This window comes from Dipodomys spectabilis, unplaced genomic scaffold, assembly GCF_019054845.1.
Source record: "Dipodomys spectabilis isolate Male_0828 unplaced genomic scaffold, ASM1905484v1 ptg000230l, whole genome shotgun sequence".
Lineage (NCBI taxonomy): Eukaryota > Metazoa > Chordata > Mammalia > Rodentia > Heteromyidae > Dipodomys > Dipodomys spectabilis.
In genome coordinates this window covers 4,022,761-4,043,149 of record NW_024870907.1, presented here as the reverse complement: position 1 = coordinate 4,043,149, position 20,389 = coordinate 4,022,761, and the positions used below count along the sequence as shown (strand labels likewise).

The 20,389-nt window shown below is 55.6% G+C and overlaps 1 protein-coding gene across 1 annotated transcript; it reads right to left on the bottom strand.

Moving 5' to 3' along the window:
- Positions 1–279: 279 nt before the first annotated feature.
- Positions 280–19,942, bottom strand: Ttll8 (tubulin tyrosine ligase like 8). The gene is made up of 13 exons (XM_042698042.1): positions 19,879–19,942; positions 17,651–17,739; positions 15,444–15,597; positions 14,799–14,863; positions 13,809–13,937; positions 13,334–13,448; positions 12,656–12,781; positions 9,724–9,910; positions 9,294–9,442; positions 5,836–6,079; positions 3,903–4,338; positions 2,730–3,198; positions 280–546 (listed from the first exon to the last, which is right to left on the bottom strand). Exons 1-13 carry the CDS (start codon positions 19,940–19,942, stop codon positions 386–388), a joined length of 2,388 nt encoding a protein of 795 aa, XP_042553976.1. The 3' UTR covers positions 280–385.
- Positions 19,943–20,389: the final 447 nt, after the last annotated feature.

Genomic DNA, 20,389 nt, shown 5'->3' with positions numbered 1-20,389 from the left:
CCCCCCGGGAGCCAAGGACGCTGACCAGCACAGCCACCCCGGCTGGCTGGCTGGCGTGGTGGTGACCGGGGAGGCCCCGCGGGGAGCCAGGGGAGGGGCGTGGCTGCGACGGGAGGGGCGTGGCGCCCTGCGGGGAGGGGGCGGAGCTGGGAGGGCGGGGGCGGGGCGGACTGTGGACCTGACAGGGGCGGAGCCGGAAGGGGCGGGGCCTGCGGAGGGGCGGGGCTCCTGAAGAAACACTGTAGGGACAAGTGCAATCTCTCTAAAATAGCTCTGTATACAAGGTCCCTCATCTATGCGTAGGTTTCCCAGAGCCTCGCTCTGGGGCCGCGGGGGCCTGGCTCGCCTCGGTCCGGTCCCGGTCCGGCCCCGGTCCAGGTCCTGGTCACGGGCTCCACGGGCTGCCCGGCTGCCCGTTGCCGAGTGGCACGAAGGAGGCGCCCTGCAGCACCGAGGCGCAGAAGGAGCGGCAGCGCTTGCAGGGCCCGGCAGGCGGCAGCGAGCTTCGGCACACCAGGCAGGGCGCTCGCAGGTCCCGCGGCAGCACTGCGGGGAGAGGGGCGCTGAGGGCCGGCACGGACCTCCCCGGGCCCGCGAGAACCCGCCCCATCCGGCATAGGCCCCGCCCACCGCATCCCCAGCCCCGCCCTGCAAGAACCCCGCCCACTGCCGACCAGCGTGGACCCCGCCCACAGCCCTGCCCTAGAGGGCACTGTCCACTGCGCACACGAGGGGGGCGTGGCATTGCGGGCAGGGCCACCCCAGATGCCCATTGGCACTCAAGGTGTGCAAATAGTCCTCACCATTACTTTGATAAAGAAAGCAAGCAGTTCATAATAAAACATGTGCAAGTGCTGGCAAAAATAGCAGACCAACAGGACCAAAGTCTTCAGACAACTGGACATGGACTACAGACTGTGATTTCGAATACATAAGAAGGTATTGGCAACAAAAAGAAAGCACGAAAACTGACCACATTTCTTTTTCTAAAAGACATAATAAAGAAGTAAAAAGACAGCCCAGCACCGGTGGCTCACGCGCCTGTCATCCTAGCTACTCAGGAGGCTGAGATCTGAGGGCAGGAAAGTGCATGAGACTCATCTCCAATAAACTACTCAGAATAAGCCAGAAGTGGAGCTTTGGCTCAAGCAGTAGAGCACTAGCTTTGAACCAAAGAAGCTCAGGGACAGAACCCAGGACTGGAGTTCAAGCCCCAGAACCGGAAGAAAAAAAAAGTAAAAAGACCAGTCAAGGATAGGAGATGGCGTTTGTAATACAATGCAACAAAAAGGAAGAGTCCAGAATAGATACTGCTGAAATGAAGAATGAGACCCTGTGAGACGCATCTATGGACAGCTGAAGAATCAGGCAGGCGCTCCCCACAAAGTGGCTGATGTGTCTGAATATCACTGGTTTCCATTAGCTTGTGAAGGGAGAGGGACGCGGTAGAGCAGGGCGTCTGTCAGCCCTCAGTGAAGCCATTGTGGGAGCATCAGCCACCTGCTTGGTGCCGGTCAGGGTGCAAATCAGCACAGCCCGTGGGCTGTACTTGCAACTGGTAAAGTGGACAGTGTCCCCCCAAATTCACACCTACTAGATCTTTCCTTATTTGAAAATAGCTTTTCCCCTCTTTTTTTTGCTGATGTAACCAATCAACGAGGACATGATTGAGGAGGGTGGGCCTCTTAAGAGGGAGCTCTGAACACAGTGAGAGAGGGAAATGTCCATGTGACAGATGGACACTGGCGTGATGCCACCACCAGCCACCAGGGAGCAGTGGTGGTCACTGGGGGATTCTCCTCTGAACCCCAAGATGAGCACAGGCCTCTGACATTCGGTTTCAGCCTCAGTTAGGACAATGAGAAATAAACCTCTTGCTTCAGGAGAGTTGCAATGGTATAACTCCTTTGAAGTTTAACAAAATGAATACCAGGAAGCTGAAACATGTTGGTGTTGTAAAGGAGAGAGTTAGGGAGGGTTGGTCAGCAGAAGGTGGGCAAACAGTGGTAATAGTCACTGTGGAGATGTGGAAATGGCACCATGGCCCCTGAGGGGAGGGGGGGCTTGGAGATGAGGGAGGACAATGGACCGGGCAACGCTGGCTACAGGTACTTCAGACATGGCCATGGCGGAGCCACGTGGTCTGCTGATTTTCCCCAGGAAGAGGTCAGCGGGAAGCTCTCAGAGCCCAACACCTGCTGTGCACCAGATCTTGGGGATACAGTGACCAAAACAGGAGCTCTTACCACCCAAGGGAAAACAGGTCTGATGGAAAGGCAGCTGTGCAGGACCAGATTGGTGGGGGTGGAGGGGAGAGACAGTCAGAGATAGGCAGACAGAGTGCACGGGGAGGGGGACTGCATGGAGGCAGAGCCGGCCCCAGGGGCGGCCCCAGGCCACCAGCAGGGCCCAGTCGCCCCCTCCAGTGCCACAAATGCATTAGCGTCATCAGAACCCGCAGGGAACAATGGGAGTGTGGGGCTTCCCTGCCACCTCACTCTTGGCGCTGCTGGGACTGGGTTCAGAGTCCCCCACATACACCGGGGCGAGCCCTGTGGAGAGGCCCACCAGACTGTGCCGCAGGACCCCACGGTGCCACCGGGCTCACCCTGCACCAGACCGCAGGGGTCCCCAAGCCCTGGCCTCCTCCTCCCAGGTGGAGACAGCCAGCAGCTCCCACCCGAACATGACCCCAGGGCCCCACCACAGACGGCCGGCTGCACCCTCACCTGGTGCTTTGGTAGGCTGAGACAGGGCGTTCTCCACCGTCCTCATCGTCTGCAGCACAGGCACCAGAGTATGCACACTCAGTAAGTTTGGGTCCAAGGGTTTGGTGGGCTGGGCTTTGGCCAGGCTACTCTTGGAGGCCTTGCTCTCTGCTCGTGGGGGGTTATAGGCAGGGAGTGCGTGGATGGACCTCGCGTGACAGCTCCTCTCAGCTGACTTCGGCGCCAGCATGGTCCAGCTGGGGGAAACCCTGGTAGTCTCCCGTTTCCAGTCCTCCTGCGGGGCTGTGCAGGCCAATGCCCCCACTGAGTCTGGCCTGGGCCACAAGCCCTGCACCTTCAGAGTCTGTGCCTCTGAGAGCAAGTCTAAGTTGAAGGTGGTGAGGTGGGGCATTGACTTCTTGGCTTTGCTCACACTGATTCCTTCCACGTAGAGGTCGGACCCACTGAAGGGGGGCAGCTCCACCACAGGCTGGAAGAGGAGGCGCAGGTCAGGGTCCCCTGACTCGGGGATGGGCAACTGTGGCCTGGCACAAACCCTCAGGAAGCTCACAGGCCCTCATGGGTCCCATGCTCAGGGACCGCTGTGCCCTCTCCAGAGCTCTGCCGTCCAGACCTGGGGTCTGAGATCGGCCTCGGCCAGGCCTCCTGACTGCTCGGCCGGCTGCAGGGTGCTTCTTTCAGACAGCGTGGCCGTCCTGGACACAGGGCCTGACCTGCAGGGCAGGGCTCGTCTTTTGGCTCAGCCCTGTGGATGTCCTCCAGAGAAGCCACTAAAGGAGACCCAGGTAGGGGGAGAACACTCCCCCAGGCCGGGTGGGGGGGATAATAGGCCTCCAGCCCACTCAGGGCAGGGTCCCACCTGTTGGGCACAGTCAGCGGCCGGGGGCCCCAGTCAGGGGTAAGAGGAGGGAGGGAGGCTGGACCACGAAGGCCCTGGGATGGGTGCTCATGGCTGGTGGTAGTGTTCCCAGGCCCCCACTGAATAGAGTGAGCCTTCATTCACACAGACAAGGTGGGCCAGGCCTGTGCCTGCCACACCTGAGTGTAGCCAGGACACATCCACCAGACCTAGGGGGCAGAATGCGTGTCTCCCAGAGGCCAGGAAGCAGAGGTGGTCATAGTGAGGGCCTCCTGGCCCCACGAGGACAGGCAACTTGGGGGACTGGCACTCACTTGTCTCCACAGAAGCTCAAAGTTGCCGATGTCACAGTTTCTGTCCAGCTTTCGGTCCACAACGACCTTGATGGTGTCCTCCTGCACCTGGGCGCAGAGCTGGGCCGTGACAGGCGTGGATGGGTGCATGGTGGGGCTGGAGTTGATCTCGATCAGCCAGGGCTTGAAGTCTCGCCCGAGAATGAAATCAGCACCATAGAGCTCGAAGCTGTTCTTCCGGGGCTCCACGTGGTCCTGGGCTACCCGCATGGCGTTGGTGATGGCCTTCTTCATGGATGGGTAGATAATGCTGCCCCACGCGGCCCCGCGGCCCCTCTTCTGCAGGTACTCCTGGAAGCGGGAGCTGGTCCACATGTTGTGCCCGGGCAGTAGCGGGCTGCGTTCCTTGTCATTCTTCAGCCGCCGCTGGATGGAGTTGTTGCACAAATGGATGGCACTGCGGGAAGCAGGCCTGTGAGGCCTGCGGGCACTAGCCACCATCCCACTGTGGGCAGCCTGCCGCCCTGCCCAGCCTGTCCCAGGGAACCAATGCCTGGCCTGGCGCAGGACAGCTTCAGGCCTGGCGGGACTGAGTGGCGCTGGCTCTGTGATCGGCAGTCTTGGGCCCCTCAGCTACTCTGACAGCACTAGGGGCACCCAGCAGACGCCCACCGCCCGGGGCCTCCCACTGGTAGGGCTCCCTTAGAACAACCTTCTTGAGCCTGCTTTCTCACCACACATGCCAATAAAGGCACCAGCCCCCTTATTTTTCACCTATACTGGACCTCAAACTCAGGGCTTCACACTCTTGCTTAGCTTGTTTTGCTCACTGCTAGAGTGTTAGCAGTGGAGCTATGCCTCCATGCCAGTTTTTTTTTTTTTGCTGGTTAATTTTTTGCTGGTTAATAAGAGTCTCAGGGCACCAGTGGCTCACGCCTATAATCCTAGCTACTCAGGAGGCTGAGATCTGAGGATTCCAGTTTGAAGCCAGCCCGGGTAAAAAAGTCCCCATAAGACTCATATCCAATTAACCACTCAAAAACTAGCCATGGCAGGGTCCCACAGTCAGGGGGGCCTGGGGCTAGTGACAGGAGGGAGGCAGGCCAGACCACGAAGGCCCTGGGATGGGTAATCACGGCTGGTGGCAGTGTTCCCAGGCCCCCACTGAATAGAGTGAGCCCTTCATTCATGAGACAAGACCTGTGCCGCATCCAAGGGCAGCCAGGACACATCCACCAGACTGAGGGGACAGAGTGTGTGTCTCCCAGTGGCCAGGTGCTGTGGCTTAGTGGGGGAGAGCACTAGCCTTCAGCAAAAGAGCTCAGGGACGGTGCCCAGGCCCTGAGTTCAAACCCTACAACTGACATATGTCCATCCATCCATATATACATACATACATAAAAAATAAAGATACCATCTCAACATGGAGTTTCCTGGCTGGGCTAGCTTTGAAGTACACCCTCCAGGTCTCAGCACTCAGGGTAGCTAGGATTACACTCAGGAGTCACTGGTACCAACTGTACAATAGACCCAGAGGCAACATGCACAGGGCTCCAACACCTCGCTCATCCACCTGTGTGGCCTAGCAGGTGTCACTCCAGACGTGGCTGCTTCCCAGCAGAATGTGCTGGACAACGTCTTACTGCCTTTCCTGCAAAGGTCCCAGGGCTACCCCTGGTCCCAGCCCGATTTTTGGGTGACCCCTACAAAACCATCAGAGGGGTGCTCTGGGGAGAGGCTGGCAGGAATCTCAACTCATGGCCGAGGCTGCAGCCCAGGGTCTCCCTGTGTGTCTGCAGGGGGACCTGTGAGGTTTGTCTATCCTAGACACCTTGTCCTGAGTGTCTGACCCCAGATGGCCCTGGGGTGCTGGTGCCGTGTTGGTGGTGCTGATCTCAAGTGCACGGAGTGGTGACCAGCTGGTCCCCCATGCACACCCCTGGAGCCCACTGACCTGTCCAGGTTGTCCAGGGAGAAGCGCTGTGTGGAAAAGCGCAGGTAGCTCTCCTTGTAGAACCAGATGGTCAGGGGGTTCCAGTCAGTGACCAGGAACCACTGCCGGATGTCAAACTTGGTGTCATAGATGAGCAGCGGCGTCTCGATGTACTTCTGCACCACCCACTTGTTGTCTTTGGTGGCCGTGTGCTCCGTAGCCACCAACTCCAGGATGCTCTCCACGCGGTCCATGCACACTATGTCTGCAAGAGGGAGGGGGGGGCTCGGCATGGGTGGCACAGGTCATGCTGCTGAGGCCGACGCAGAGGCCGCAGGCAGCATGCCAGGCGGGCACTCTGTGAGCAGGGCTGTGGCTGGTGCCGGCCTCTGCCAGTTATCCCACCTCAGGCCTGCCTTATACCTAGAGGACCCAGAACCAGGAGATACATGGAACGCAGCCCAGGCGTTGCCCTCAGCGGTGAGTGAATAAGGGGACAGGAGCCACGTTGGCAGGGGCTTTGGTCCAGTGACAGCTAAAGAGTGACTATGCGGGGCTGGGAAGGTGGCTCAGTGGTAGAGTGCTTGCCTTGAATGCATGAGGCCCTGGGTTCGATTCCTCAGCACCACATAAACAGAAAAAGCCAGAAGTGGCGCTGTGGCTCAAGCAGTAGAGCGCTAACCTTGAGCTGAAGAGCTGAGGGTCAGAGCCGAGGCCCAGAGTTCAGGCGTCACGACCAGACCTCCCCCACCCAAAAAAAAGAGTGACTATGGGAATGGGAGGGCGGGATGGGGGCACCAAGGTTTCCCCTGGGCTGTCCTCTAGTTGAAGGCAGGTTCTCCATTTCCACTCCTGTCCAGAAGGTTAGGCTGCAGGACTTGGGAGGCGCAGGGACACATAGCTGGAGTGTCATGCTCTGCCGAGGGACACAGCACTGAATGCAAGCAAGACTCTCTGAGAATGGGACCACAAGATGGAGGCCCTGATGGTAGATCACCTCTGCCATCCGCACAGACCACTCTGCAGCGGACAGACAGCACGCATGGGTGACCGGTAAACTGTATCTGTTAGAGTCGCTGAGATCTGGGGCGCCATCTGGACAATGCTGACTGGTACGGGCTGGAGGCAGGCTCCACCTGCAGGGCCTGCTGAGTTCACTTCTTTGGTTATATGAGGTTGTGATCTCGCCTGAGAGGAATGCTTGGAATACTGCAACGAAGTGCTGCAGGTCACCCTGGTCCTGCCCATGGCCTCCAGGGAGAGGAAAGGACGCAGGCAGTCCCAGCAGAGAGGTGTACTGGGTCTGAGAGGCAGGTCTGAGATGTCTGTGGGGCATCGTTGGGGCACAGGCATCTGCAGCAGGAGGGAAGGGACTGCGGGTGGTTGGGAGGAGACAGAGGCTCTTGTGGACAGACACAGACACAGGGCAGGGGCTCAGGAGGAGCCCAGCCCTGGGCAGGCAGGGTGAGAGCAGAAGAAAAGTCCTGAGGGTCTGCAGGGTGCCAGGGGAGGGTGGGTCAAACACATGTCCAGCAAAGAGTGTAATAAAATATTAATAAAGACAACTCAAGGGCTGGGAAGGTGGCTCAGTGGTAGAGTGCTTGCCTAGCATGCACGAAGCCCTGGGTTCAATTCCTTAGTACCACATACACAGAGAAAGCCAGAAGTGGTGCTGTGGCTCAAGTGGTAGAGTGCTAGTCTTTTTTTTTTTTTTCTTTTTGTAGGTCGTGGGGCTTCAACTCTGGGCCTGGAGCTGTCCCTGCACTTTTCGGATCAAGGCAAGTGCTTGAGCCACAGTGCCACTTCTGGTTTCCTGGTGGTTAATTGGAGATAAGAGTCTCACGGAGCTGGGCGCTGGTAGCTCACGCCTAGAATCCTAGCTACTCAGGAGGCTGAGATCTGAGGATCGCGGTTCAAAGCCAGCCCAGGCAGGAAAGACTGTGAGACTCTTATCTCCAATAAACCACTAGAAAACCAGAAGTGGTGCTATAGCTCAAGTGGTAGAGCGCTCACCTTGAGCTGAAGAGCTGAGGGATAGCGTTCAGGCCCAGAGTTCAAGCCCCACAACTGACAAAACAAAAAAAAAGAGTCTCACGGACTTTCCTTCCTGGGTTGGCTTGAACCTTGATCCTCAGATCTCAGCTTCCTGAGTAGATAGGATTACAGGCCTGAGCCATTGCTGCCGGCTAGAGTGCTAGTCTTGAGCAAAAGGATGTTCAGGGACAGTGCTCAGGCCCTGAATTGAAGACCCAGGACTGACAAAATAAATAAATAAATACTACATGAAAATCACTTGTGAAATTTGAAAACTCTTTGGAATACAGTAAGTTAAGAGGCAAGCAGAATATCCAAACTAAAATTCTCTCTAAATATTAAGGAAAACAACATCTTGTAAAAAGAGGTTACAGCTTAAGTCAGAGAAAGTTTCATAGATCTTAAGTATTTATTCCTGGAATAAATGAACTTAGCATTTAAGTCATGGATAAAGGGGGAGATTTTCCCCATGAGGTTTGGAAGTGGATGTAGCTCAACTAATCTGGCTGGCCAGCACAAGGTCCTGAGTTCAAACCTCAGTACATTCAAAAGAAAAAAAAATCCCTCACAGAAAAATTGAAAAACAAATGCAACTAGAAGTTATCTCTTTGGAGATATGAATCAGATTAGGAAACACCTATTCCCTATCAGGAAAAATCACAGTCATGGCTACAATTTGAGGTGAAAAGGCAGAAAATCCAAATAGACTGGTAATAATACCACAGACAAGAATTCATCGGTGTTTAGCATCTGCTGTCATGATAAAACCTGGTTTTCTTTCCTTCCTTCCTTCCTTCCTTTCTTCTCCTCCTCCTCCTCTTCTCCCTCCTCCCCTCTTCTCTCTATTGTGCTGGTACCGGCTTGAAGTCAGGGCCTTGCACTCTCATTTGGCCTTTTGCTCAAGGATAGGACTCTATCATTGGAGCCATGCCTCCATTTTTTTTTTCAGGTTAATTGGAGGTAAGAGTCTCGTGGACTTTTCTGTTTGAGGCTGACTTTGAACTGTGATCCACAGTTCTCAGCTCCTGCATGGCCAGGATTACAGGTGTAGGCCACCAGTGCCCATCTAGAGCCCTTTCTGCACAAGAGAGTTCTACAGTGGACCTGAGGAATAGGAGCTGACATCAAAGCCCTCCATCCATCCAGAGGCCAGAACACGCCTGTCAATGGTCCAACCCTGATGTTACAAAGGAAAGCTATGGTGTGATTTAACTCAGCAACACCTCTGCCGCCCAGAGATGCTAACAGAAAAGACAAAGCCCAGGCGAGCACTATGCAGGTGCATGCTGGGAAGACCATGCCTCTAGCATGGCCGGATGGGGTGGGGTGGGGCCAGGCCCCAGGCAGCCTTGGTGTTCAGCTCCGCTTCCTTCCCCACGAGGTTTGGAAGTGGACGTAGTGGAGATCACACCTCCCTCAGCACTGAGAAGGTGCTGGGGACTCACCTCGGCCCCGGGACTTGGCCGCTGGCTTGATGATCCAGATGTTCCGAAACCCATCGATCTCTGTCTGGGGGTTCACAGAGGTGATTCTACTCAGCAGAGTCTGGCACTGTGAGAAGTAGCTTCTCGAGTCAGAGATGAAGGCATTACCACTGAAAGGAAGACGAGAGAGCCCGGGCTGGAGGGTGTCACCCCCTCCCCCAGGCCAGGAGGGGTGGACAGCGCAGGTGCCCTGGACTCGGAAGGGCCCCGCCCCCCCCGCAGCCACGTGGGCACCCTCACACCGGGGGCGCTCCGCCACCAGGGCCCTGGCCAACCCCCCCCCGCGGGGGGGAGGGGGCGGGGGGAGAACCGCCCCGCCCTGCAGCTCCTGACCCTCAGCCCTCCCTCCCCCCCAGCCCCCCCCCCCCCCCCCCCCCCCGCCGTGTCATACTGGACCAGGGAGTAGTACTGCTGGATCAGGTCGTTCCACTCGGCCTCAGAGAGGTTCTCGGAGCCCTCCTCCGCATCGTCGATGTCCTCGTGCTCCAGCTGCCCCAGGTAGGCCTGGCACACCCGGCACGCCGCGTCCACCAGCTGGCCCGGGAGGCCCAGGAACCTGTTGTCAGTGTTCTCAGGATCTGAAACCCAGCACAGGTTCTGGAGTGTGCCCCGGTCACGGGGAGAGCCGTTCCCTGCCCAGGTGACCCTCTGCCGTTCCCTGCCCAGGTGACCCTCTGCCGTTCCCTGCCCAGGTGACCCTCTGCCGGCTGTGCAGGGCGGTGACCAGCGCTCCGCAGCTCCGCCTCTCACGGGGAGGAGACTGCAGACTCTAACACCAGGCTTCCAGACTCCTGGGACTGCGTGCTACTCTGATGCGAGTCCTGCGACTATGCCTGCTCGCTCTCATCTGTTGTCCTAGGGCTGGCTTGACACCCCACACCTACACACGCTGGCAGTCTCCATCCAGTTCCTGTTTGTGTTTCAGACATCTGAACCACAAACCACCTTGCTTCTGCTTTTGGCTTGATGAACCTGATACTACAGACACCCACAGACCACAATGGACTTAAGCTAGAAATAAATAAGAGAACTGGGAAATGGCCAGCCTCGTATTTCCTTCAAATTTACCAGTCCGGCCTGGTCTCCAGAACTGCACCTCAGGGAAGGCTCTGCGTCCCTTTCTTCCTGCTCACCCTTGAGCGCGGAACACCACTCGGAACGCCACATGCCTCCCAGTAGAGCCCACAGAGTGAGCTGCCCTCTGCTCTCTGGATCTTGAGTAATAAACCTAATTTGTTTACTATTCCAGTCCATGTGACTCCTCCTCCCACACATCGGTGACAGCAAGCCCAAGGAACAAATCTAACTTCAACGAACAAATCACACCAAGGGGCTACGGGAGAAATTACACAATCAGATACACAAAAGGCACTTGTCAATCTAACCCTCATCATGATAAGAACGCTCCACATACCAGGAATGGAAGAGGATTTCCTCCACGTGATAAAGATTTTCTACATCATCCACGGAAGGGTGAGGGGCCAGCAGCCCTTCTGCAAATCTGCCTTTTACCAGACAAAGGTTAGGGTTTCATCTCACAATGTCTTTCAACACTATACTGGAAAGTTTAGCTAATGCAGAAAGATAAGGGAAGGTACACAATTTGGGAAGGAAAAAAACTATATTTATGGACAGATGACAACTGTCTATGCAGAAAACCCAAAAGAACTAAACAAACTTCTAGAAATAATAGCCCACCACCTTCTTACATGGCAGTAAATGAGCAATTTAAGTAAAAAAAGAATTCCACTTACATTAACACTGCCCAAAATGAAATAATTGGATAGATAGATAGTTATATATGATCTATATGAGGAAAATCACAATACTGGTAAAGAGTACTGAAGACCTAAACAAATGGAGACATGAGACATGTTCCGTGTACATGGATGAACAAGAAGGCCTGACTGTTACCAAATTTCATCTCCAGGACAGGAAGGATTCCATGTTTTCATATTTTGTGTAAACAGACAGGAAGGACTCTGTGTTATCAAGGTGTCAACTCTGCCCTACCTTGCCTAGACACAGTCCCATCCAAAACTACAGAAAGTTAACTTGTGCCATCAACGAACAGATTCTAAAGTTACATGGAAAAGCCAAAGTGAAGAACAGTCAACTCAGTATCCAAGAGCAAAGCTGGAGGGCATCAGGACTTGTAAATAAGTCTGGCAGCCCTGATTAAGATGCAAGGAACAGAGCGGAGCCCAGAAAGGAGCCTCAGAAGCCTACTGAGGGCACCTCTGCCAAACAAACATAATGGGCAAAGGAGCAAAGCAAGTCTTTTCCACCTATGATACCTGCTCACTGGCTGTGATATGCAAAAACCACACTCTAAAACCATTAACTTCAAAGGGATCCCACATTCAAATGGAACTGGAAGATTACAAAACAGGTAGGAAAACAAAAAAAGGAAAAAAACCACCAGGAGATAAGAGTTTCAGAGCTTTTCTTGCCCGGGCTTGCTTTGAACCGTGATCTTCAGATCTCAGACTTTTTTTTTGTTGATTTTTTTTGGGAGCTGGTCCTGGGGCTTGAACTCAGCCTGGGTACTGTCCCTGAGCTTTTATGCTCAAGACTAGCACTTTACCACTTGAGCTACAATTCCACTTCTGCATTTTTTTTGGTGCTTAATTGGAGAGTCTCATGGACTTTCCTAAGAGACTCCTATCTCAGCTTCCTGAGCAGCTAGGATTACAGGAGTTTGCCACCAGTGCCTGGCTTTCATTGACTTTTGTAGATACACCACCAAAGGCTTGTTCCATGAAATCAATTTTTTGTTTTTTTTTTTTGGGTCCGGTCATGGGTCTGAACTCTGGGCCTGGGCGCTGTCCCTCAGCTCTTCAGCTCAAGGCTAGCGCTCTACCACTTGAGCCACAGCGCCACCTCCGGCTTTTTTCTTTTTGCTTATGTGGTGCTAAGGAATCGAACCCAGGGCCTCAGGCATGCAAGGCAAGCACTCTACCACTGAGCCATCTTCCCAGCCCCATGAAATCAATTATTAATAAGTTAGACTAAGTTAAAATTATCTTCTGTGTTTAAGTCATTGTTAATAGAGACTGGAGAGAAAAACCACAGTCTGGTAGGAATATTCACATCAAATAAAGGAATGCTATCCAGAGTATTCTATACAGTAAGAAAAACCCTGCTGCGTTGTGTGGGGGTCCTCAGCTCTGCCTCAGCCCTACAAACAGGGCTGTATGTAGCGGGGCCTAGGCTCACAGCCCAAACAGGGCATGGGCTTGTGACAACCAAACCCAGGGTGCTCTGGGGAGTGGCTGAGCCGGGCAGCTGGGCCCCACAGGCCTGCCCTGCCCGCTCCCCACCTTTCTTGATGCTGGGGTCGCTGGTCTTGGACTCTTCCTTCTTGCTCCTGGCCCTGGCCCTGCTGAGGTTCTGGTGGCTGACGACCCACTTGAGAATGCTGGAAGCTACCGTGCGCCGGAAGTCGTCTGGAAGGACAGTGAGGCCTCGGCCCCCTCTGCACCTCTGGGGACTGGGGTCGAAGCAGGGAGCCGGGAGGCCCAGCCTGCCGGGGCGCTGCACAGAGGCAGGCCCCTTCCCTGGGGCTCCTCCCTCCCAGCCCAGGCCCCACCCTGGCCCGCTGTCCTCAGGGCATTCCATGGACTATTCTCAGTGAGGCCGGGAATCTTCCCAGTGACATCTCCCACCTCCATCTCAGGGGCACTGGACACCCTGTATGCTCTGGTGGCCAAGTCCTCCAGTGCCCCAGGGGCCAGCCTGCAACTGTCCAGCAAACAGGCAGAATAAGCTGCACACCCTGCAGAGCCAGGCTCTGAGGCAGCCTCACTGCAGCAGCGAGAGAGCGGTGCTGCAGCTCCTCCAACCCAAACAGGGCTCCAGCTCCATAGTCTCCATCAGCCTCAGGGGTCACTTGTTGCCCATCATTCCAATAATGTCCAAGGAAGTTTCTGAACTATCCTTGCTAGGTGGACCAGAAGTCCTTGCCAGACGGGAGGGGGCTTCAAGCCTCAGTCACTCACCCAAGAATTCCTGCTTCTCGCTCTCAGTGCAGAGGCCATAGCAGCGTGGGAAGAAGGAGTCGGGGTTCGCTTGGACGTACCACGGCAGGCTCCGCATGTTGACACACAGCCCAATCTCCAGAGGGAGCAGCGCATCAGGGCCACCGTGGGCAGTCCCACACCACCCTGCCCGTGGACTAGCCGTGGCCAGCCCTCTGGGGCCTCTTTGGCTTGGCTAGTGTGCTCTGAGACAGGGGCTTCCCTGGTCCCAGGACCACCCAGGGACACAGAGAATGGTACAGGGTACCCTAGGATTCTAGGCCTCTGGGAAAGGGCAGAGTGACCAGCCAGCAGGAGAAGTATGGGGTCCTGGGGAGACTGAGGCTGGCCATCCCACATGGCTCTCCAAGCAGTAAACCAACATTCAGAAGCCACATTTCCACAGGCCCAGGCGTCTGCTCTGCCCTTGCTGCTGTTAGCCAAGTCCCAGGCCCACCTTCGTGGTGAACGAGGCTGTCTTCCCATAGTGGTTCAGCATCTGGTCACCGTTCAGGCTGTGGTAGTCAATGACGTCCCTTTTGATAGTCCAGAGAAGATATGGCATCTCGTTCTTTACCAACCTAGACTGGCAAGAAGAAACCTCTATCAGCATCCCATATTCAGGGCCCACTAATACCGGGTGGTTGAGACCCAGCCGCGTTTAACCAGACGGTGGACTGCAGTGTGGCGGCCTCCCTCAGGTGTCCCTCAGGCCCACACCACGTGCTCCTAAGGCCGCCTGCCGGGGGGCTGGAGGGCCAGCCACTGGCCAACACGGAGTCTCGGAGTCTCATGAACTTTGTTTTTGTCCAGGCTGGCCAGGACCTGAGATCCCCTGATCCTGGCCACTAGTAGTTAGGAGTTCCTGTTATGACAAATGCCTTGTCCACATCATTGTGGCTAAACTTTTTCTCCTGTACTTATTTATGCCAGTCTTGGGGCTTGAACTCAGGGCCTGGGCACTGTCTCTGAGCTTCTTTTGCTCAAGGCTTGTACTCTACCACTTGAGCCACAGCACCACTCCCAGCTTTTCTGGGTATGTGGTACTGAGGATCACTCTATCACTGAGCCACATTCCCAGGCTCACTTTTGCTCGTCTTTATGGAGGTGGGTGTGGGTCATAGAAGAGTCAGGCTGGGTACCAAGCCAGCCTAGGTATCATATCTGCTGAGTTCCTGGGGACCCCATATGCTCATGGGCCAGGCTGTCTGCCCTTGTCCTGCAAGCACAGCAGCTGTGGACACCCACAGAGCACCTATTGGTCTTCCACATCCACAGGAGATGTGTCCTCTTCGTGTGACTGTGGGTGCCAGGGCTTGACCAGGTTCAGAAAACATGTGCTCTGGCCAACATTCCCACAGATCCAATCCCCAGTCCTGCCGGACCCTGCCCTGGCTCAGTCCTGGTGCAGTCCTGGCACTGGCCAACAACGGGCCACGGAACCTACCATCACCTCGTGGATGTCGTCTGTTCTCTCCACCACCATGTCCTGGTTTTCTTTGATCACAGTACCTTTGTTATCTGCAAACAAAACATGAGCAGACTGAAGAAGCTGAACCTGGGGGACTGGACCAGGGGATCTAGACACAGAGGAGGGGAGTGGGGGAGGTGGACATGGGGGAGCTGGACGTGGGGGAGTGGACTGAGGGACATCGAAATAGAGGAGTGGACTGAGGGAAGTGGACATGGAGGAGTGGACTGGGGAAGATCGAAGTGGAGGAGTGGACTGGGGAGGTGGCTGTGGAGGAGTGGACTGGAGAAGCTGGATGTGGAGGAGTGGACTGGAGAAGCTGGATGTGGAGGAGTGGACTGGAGAAGCTGGATGTGGGGGAGGAGGGTGGGGGAGGTGGATGTGGGGGAGGAGGGGGGGGGAGGTGGATGTGGAGGAGGGGTGTGGGGGAGGTGGATGTGGGGAAGGGGTTGCCAGGGTGGAGCAGGGGGCATGTGGTGACCAAGGAGTGACCAGCCCCAGGGTGGCCTTGCCTACTGCATGGATGTCTGAGATGGGCGTGGAGGGTAGGAAGGACATGCAGACTGGCTCCAGCAGGTGGAGATACCACCAACCCCAGGACGAGGACCGTCCTGCACAGACAAGGCCCCTCGGATACTCTACCCAGGGCCCCGTCATCCTCGGAACTCTGAAGGGCCTTGGGCAAGAAGTGGAACTTCTTTTCCACCCAGCCCTTCCTCCGCAGTGCAGCCCGGATCACAGGGTAATGTCCGTAGATGGAAAAAATCTTCTTTTCCTACAACAGCAGAGCATGTTTCAACCCAGGAGCTGGACATGTTTCTGGAGCAGAATGAAGACTGCAACGTGGCAGGGCAGCACACCTTCTCAGAGAGGTGGCCATGTGCCCCCCCACACACACACATTAGGGTGTCAGACTGCCTATTTGTGTTTAAAAGTTCATTCTGCTTTGTTTGTAAGAGATCATTAAAAAAAATTAACTTACAGATAGGTTAGAAAATAAAAGGATACACATATAAGACAAAATATTCTTTGGGACAAATAAGCATTATGAAAGTAAATAAATCATTTCCTAATTTAAAACATTCACCAGAAAGATATATTCTATACACTTATTAATTATATAAAGCAAAAACAAGCAGGGGCTGGGAAGGTGGCTCAGTGGTAGAGCGCTTGCCTTGCATGCATGATGCCCTGGGTTCGATTCCTCAGCACCACAGAAACAGAAAAAAGCCAAAAGTGGTGCTGTGGCTCAAATGGTAGAGCACTAGCCTTGAGCTGAAGAGCTGAGGGACAGCGTCCAGGCCCAGAATTCAGGCCCCACAACTGACAAAAACAAACAAACAAAAAAGCAGACCTGCTGAACAGACTAATCCATAATGTAAGTATTTAAAAAAGACGTTTATCTCTTTTTGTAAGTGGCCTGCGTGACCTGTGAAAATGGTTCACTACTCTTTAGACCCAGAAAACCCCACAAAATCATGCAAGTCAAAAGGTTCGAATCTTTGTGTTCACTTTAAGAACACTAGAGAAACAGCCCAGACCATCAAGGGTATGCATATCTGGAAAGCAACCAAGTATCTGAAAGATGTCACATTAAAGAAGCATGTGTGCGACTCTGGCATTGCAATGGTGAAGTTGGCAGGTGTGCGCAGGCAGTGGGGCTGGACACGGGTCGATGGCCTACAAAGAGTGCTGAATTTCTGCCGCACATGCTTAAGAATGTAGAGAGTCATGCAGAACTGAAGGGCTTAGACGCAGACTCCCTGGTCACTAAACACACACAGGTGGACAAAGCACTCACGATGCGCAGTTGAGCTTGCAGAGCTCATGGAAGGATGAACCCATCCATGAGCCACCCCCCCCCCCCACCACCACACACAGAAGATCCTTCCTGCAGAGGAGCAGACTGTTCCTAAACCAGAAGAGGCCGGGCAGAGGAAAAAGGTAATCCCAGAAGCAACTGAAAAAAACAAAGACTGATGGCATGGGAATAAGTTTAGCACAAAATAAATGTTGGTTAAAGTAGGGGAAAAAGACGTTTTTCATCAAATGATAGGGGAGAAAGGGGATTCCTTGCTGGAGGCTGGCGGGAGTTCCTCCGGGAATGGTAAGTTCTTTATCATGATGTTTACACAAGTCCTATTGCCATCTCTGGGTGTGTGGGCCTGTGGCACTCTGTGCTTCCAAGGGGTGCACAGTGTGCCTCATTGTGCCTCAGAACCTCAGAGCTGAGGAGGATGCTTTTATTCACTGGCCTGCAGTGGTGTGTTTGGTATGGCCACCCTGTCCCGCCCCACCCTCTGGCACCCAAGATGGACACTCTATGAAGGCCACTCATGCTACTTCGCCCACAGTCTTGGCCCTCACAATGCAGATGCTTACAGAATCCCAGCATCTTCCTTCTCTCCCCCAGTCCTCAGGAAGAATATTCTGGAGCAGAGGCCCTGGGAAGGCCCTGCCTAACCAGAGCAGCTCTGCACCATTCACTGCTCCTCTTCTCCCCTGAGGGCAAAGGCTCTGCCTGGCATCCTGCGCCTGGTCCCCCTGAAGGGGCAGGGGCCTGGGGAGCTGGCCCAAGGGGTTCTGGGGCAACCAAGGGACTGTCCTCGCCCAGGACCTTCTTTCCCAACAGGATTAACAGAGAGAAGGAGGGGTGCATCTCTCCCCAACATGGCCAGACAGGGGAGCATCCGTGCACAAAGCTGGGGGACACAGGCCTTGGGCTCACGTGGGAGGAGGGAGTGGGCCAGCTGACACTCTCCGAATCCCAAACACATTTCCATTTATAAAAGGCATCGCCATCTCATTGAGTCCCAAATGGCATTTACCTTGATGGCTTTTTCCGTTAATTGTCTTGCTATTTTGTATCTGTCCAGTTTGGGGGAAGAAGAGTCTTGGAGAATTCCTCGTTTTAATTCTGCAGAAAAAAAGCGGGGGTCAAGAGAGGAAAACCTCCAAACCCTAAGTGATGACACTCAGGCCCTCGACGGGCAGTCCTTGGGTCTTGTCAGTGCCCCACCTCTCCACAATACTCTGGCCCCTCCACCAGGGCTCTCACTGGCACTAAACGTTGCTGGCAGAGCCCCAGCCCTCCACACAGCTTCTTCAGCCCTTCTACCCTGCCTTGGGCCGTGACTGCCGGTCTTGGCCAAGCCCAGTTCATTCAGGTCCAGGCCCTCCTCCTCTTCCCTCCAGGCAGCCCTGGCTCAGCGCAGCCACGCCTTCTCCTTTCAGACCTACATGTGGAATCCTCGCACCTGCCATCTCTGTCACTGCCCATTTCCTGTGCCTCTTAATCAGCCCAGCTAGAAATGTTCATGTGCCCCCACACCATCCTCACCCCAAAGAATCCCTATGTTGTAGGAGAAACCAGCTCAGCTCAGTCCTGCCACCCGTGACTCCTGAGGCTCTGCCACCCGAAGTCTGTGGCCACCAGGCCAAAAGAGGACAGAGCTAGGCCTCTTTGTCTATGTCTTAATTGGTTACCTGAGGACAAGCTCAGAAATGATTTTGATGTCAAAACCATACTAACCTAGCAGAACACATAGAAGGGAAGTACCATAACAAAAATTTGGGCAAAAACTCTTAAGATAGCATACAGAAAGCACTATCCATAGGCGTTAGAATTGGAACCTAGAATGCATAGCTCACACCTGTAATCCTAGATATGGGAGGCTGAGGATTGAAGTTTGAGGCCAGCCCAAGCAGAAAAGCTCACAAGACCCCTTCTTAACCAATAGATGGGCATGGTGGCATGTGTGTCACCCAAGTATTGTGGAAGGCTGATATTAGAAGAATGGAGGTTCCAGGCCGGCCCCAGACACTAAAGTGGGCAAGACGTGGTCTCAGTGAAGGAAGTTGGGCCGGGTAATGTGGACTTGTCACCCCAGCCTAAAACAGACTTCACACCTAAGTGTGCCTAAGCACACACCTGGGCAGGATGTGAGGCCCAATCTAAAACAATCTAAGCAATCTAAACCACAAGTGTACACAGTGAGAACCACTCTAAAACACAACTAGCACAAGCTGTACACAGTGGCTCAACATGTAGTCCCACCTACTTGGGAGGTGGAGATCAGTGGACTGAGGTTTGAGGGCAGCCTGGGTAAAAAGAAATCTCAAGGCATATGTGAAAAATGGCTGTGCCAGCACTCAGAAGCATAAACACAGGGTATGAATGCACGGCCAGTTTCCTTCCAAAAGAAATAGAGCAAAAAAGGTCTGAGAGTGTGGTTCCCCTGTTAAAAGTACCTGACACAAGTTCAACCCCCAGGACCAGGGCAGGAGAGAGAGAAAGAAAATAATAAAGCATAAATAACACTGCATTATGATTCCATCCCAAGAACTCGAAAAGAGTGAATTTAAACTCAAAGAAACTACATACAAAAAAAAGCAAAGTGCAGACAGTCACAAAATGACGTGTGTATGTGTGTGTGTGGGAGCTGTCCTGGGGCTTGAACTCAGGGCCAGCGCTGTCCCTGATCTTTGCTCAAGGCTGACGTTCTACCACTCGATCCACAGCTCCACTTCCAGCTTTTGGGATAAACTGGAGGTGAGAATCTCTGGCCTTTTGATCGGACTGGCTTTGAACCACAGCCCTCACATCTCAGCCTCCCGAGGAGCTAGAATCACGGGCCTGAGCCCCTTTTTCCAGTCGTGGGGCTGAAGTCCCCGAGCTCCCCCTGCTCAAGGGCAGCGCTGCCCGCTGGGCCCAGCTCTCCCCAGCGGCCGGGCCGGCGCTGAGTGCGGACAGAGGGCTGATGTTCGGAAACCACCACCACTTGACGGGGTCCAGGACACACGCTACCGGGGAAGGGGGGGGAGCGAAGGGGCGGGAGGAAGGACCGGGAACGGGGGGGGGCGCTGCCCCCCCAGGGCCCGTCATCAGCCGTCGGTCCAGGTCCAGGCCTCTACCTCCGGTGAGCCCGCCTCGGCTGCGGGCGGGCGGGCGGGCGGGCGGGCTCCCACCCACCCACCCGGGCCGCCCTGACCCTGGCCCCTGAGCAGCACGCCCGCCGCCCCCAGCCCGCCGTGGACGGGGCGGCGCGGTACGGACTGTTTTCTTCTTTCCCGTCTCCATCCGGCGGGGCGGACGGCGGCTTCCTCTCGCCCGGCTCCATGCCGGGTGCCCGCGCCTTGACCTTGGGGCCCCGAAGCCCTGCGGGGAGGAGGTGGGGCGCGGGGGGTGAGCGGCCAGTCCGGGGGACGGGCTGGGCGCCGGGGGGCCCGCGGGGGACCCCGCCCGCCCGGGTCGGGCGGCTGCGGAGTTTGGGGCGCGGGCCTCGGGGCGGCTCTGGGGCTCGGGTCCCCCCCGGGCGCGCCCGGGCGGGGCGCGGGTCTGTTCGGTCCGCGGAGAACCCGCGGGGTTCCAGGGGGGCGGAGCTCACCTGGGCCGGGCCCCGCGCCGCGCACCCCGCCGCTCCCGCCCCAAGCGGCCCGGGCCAGCGTCCCGCGGTCGCCCCGGGCAACGGGCGGCGCGCCTGGTGCAGCCCCGGGGCGCGGGCGGCGGGGCGCGGGGCGCCCGGGCCGGAGGCCGGCTCGGGGCGTGGGGCTGCGGGGGCGCGCGG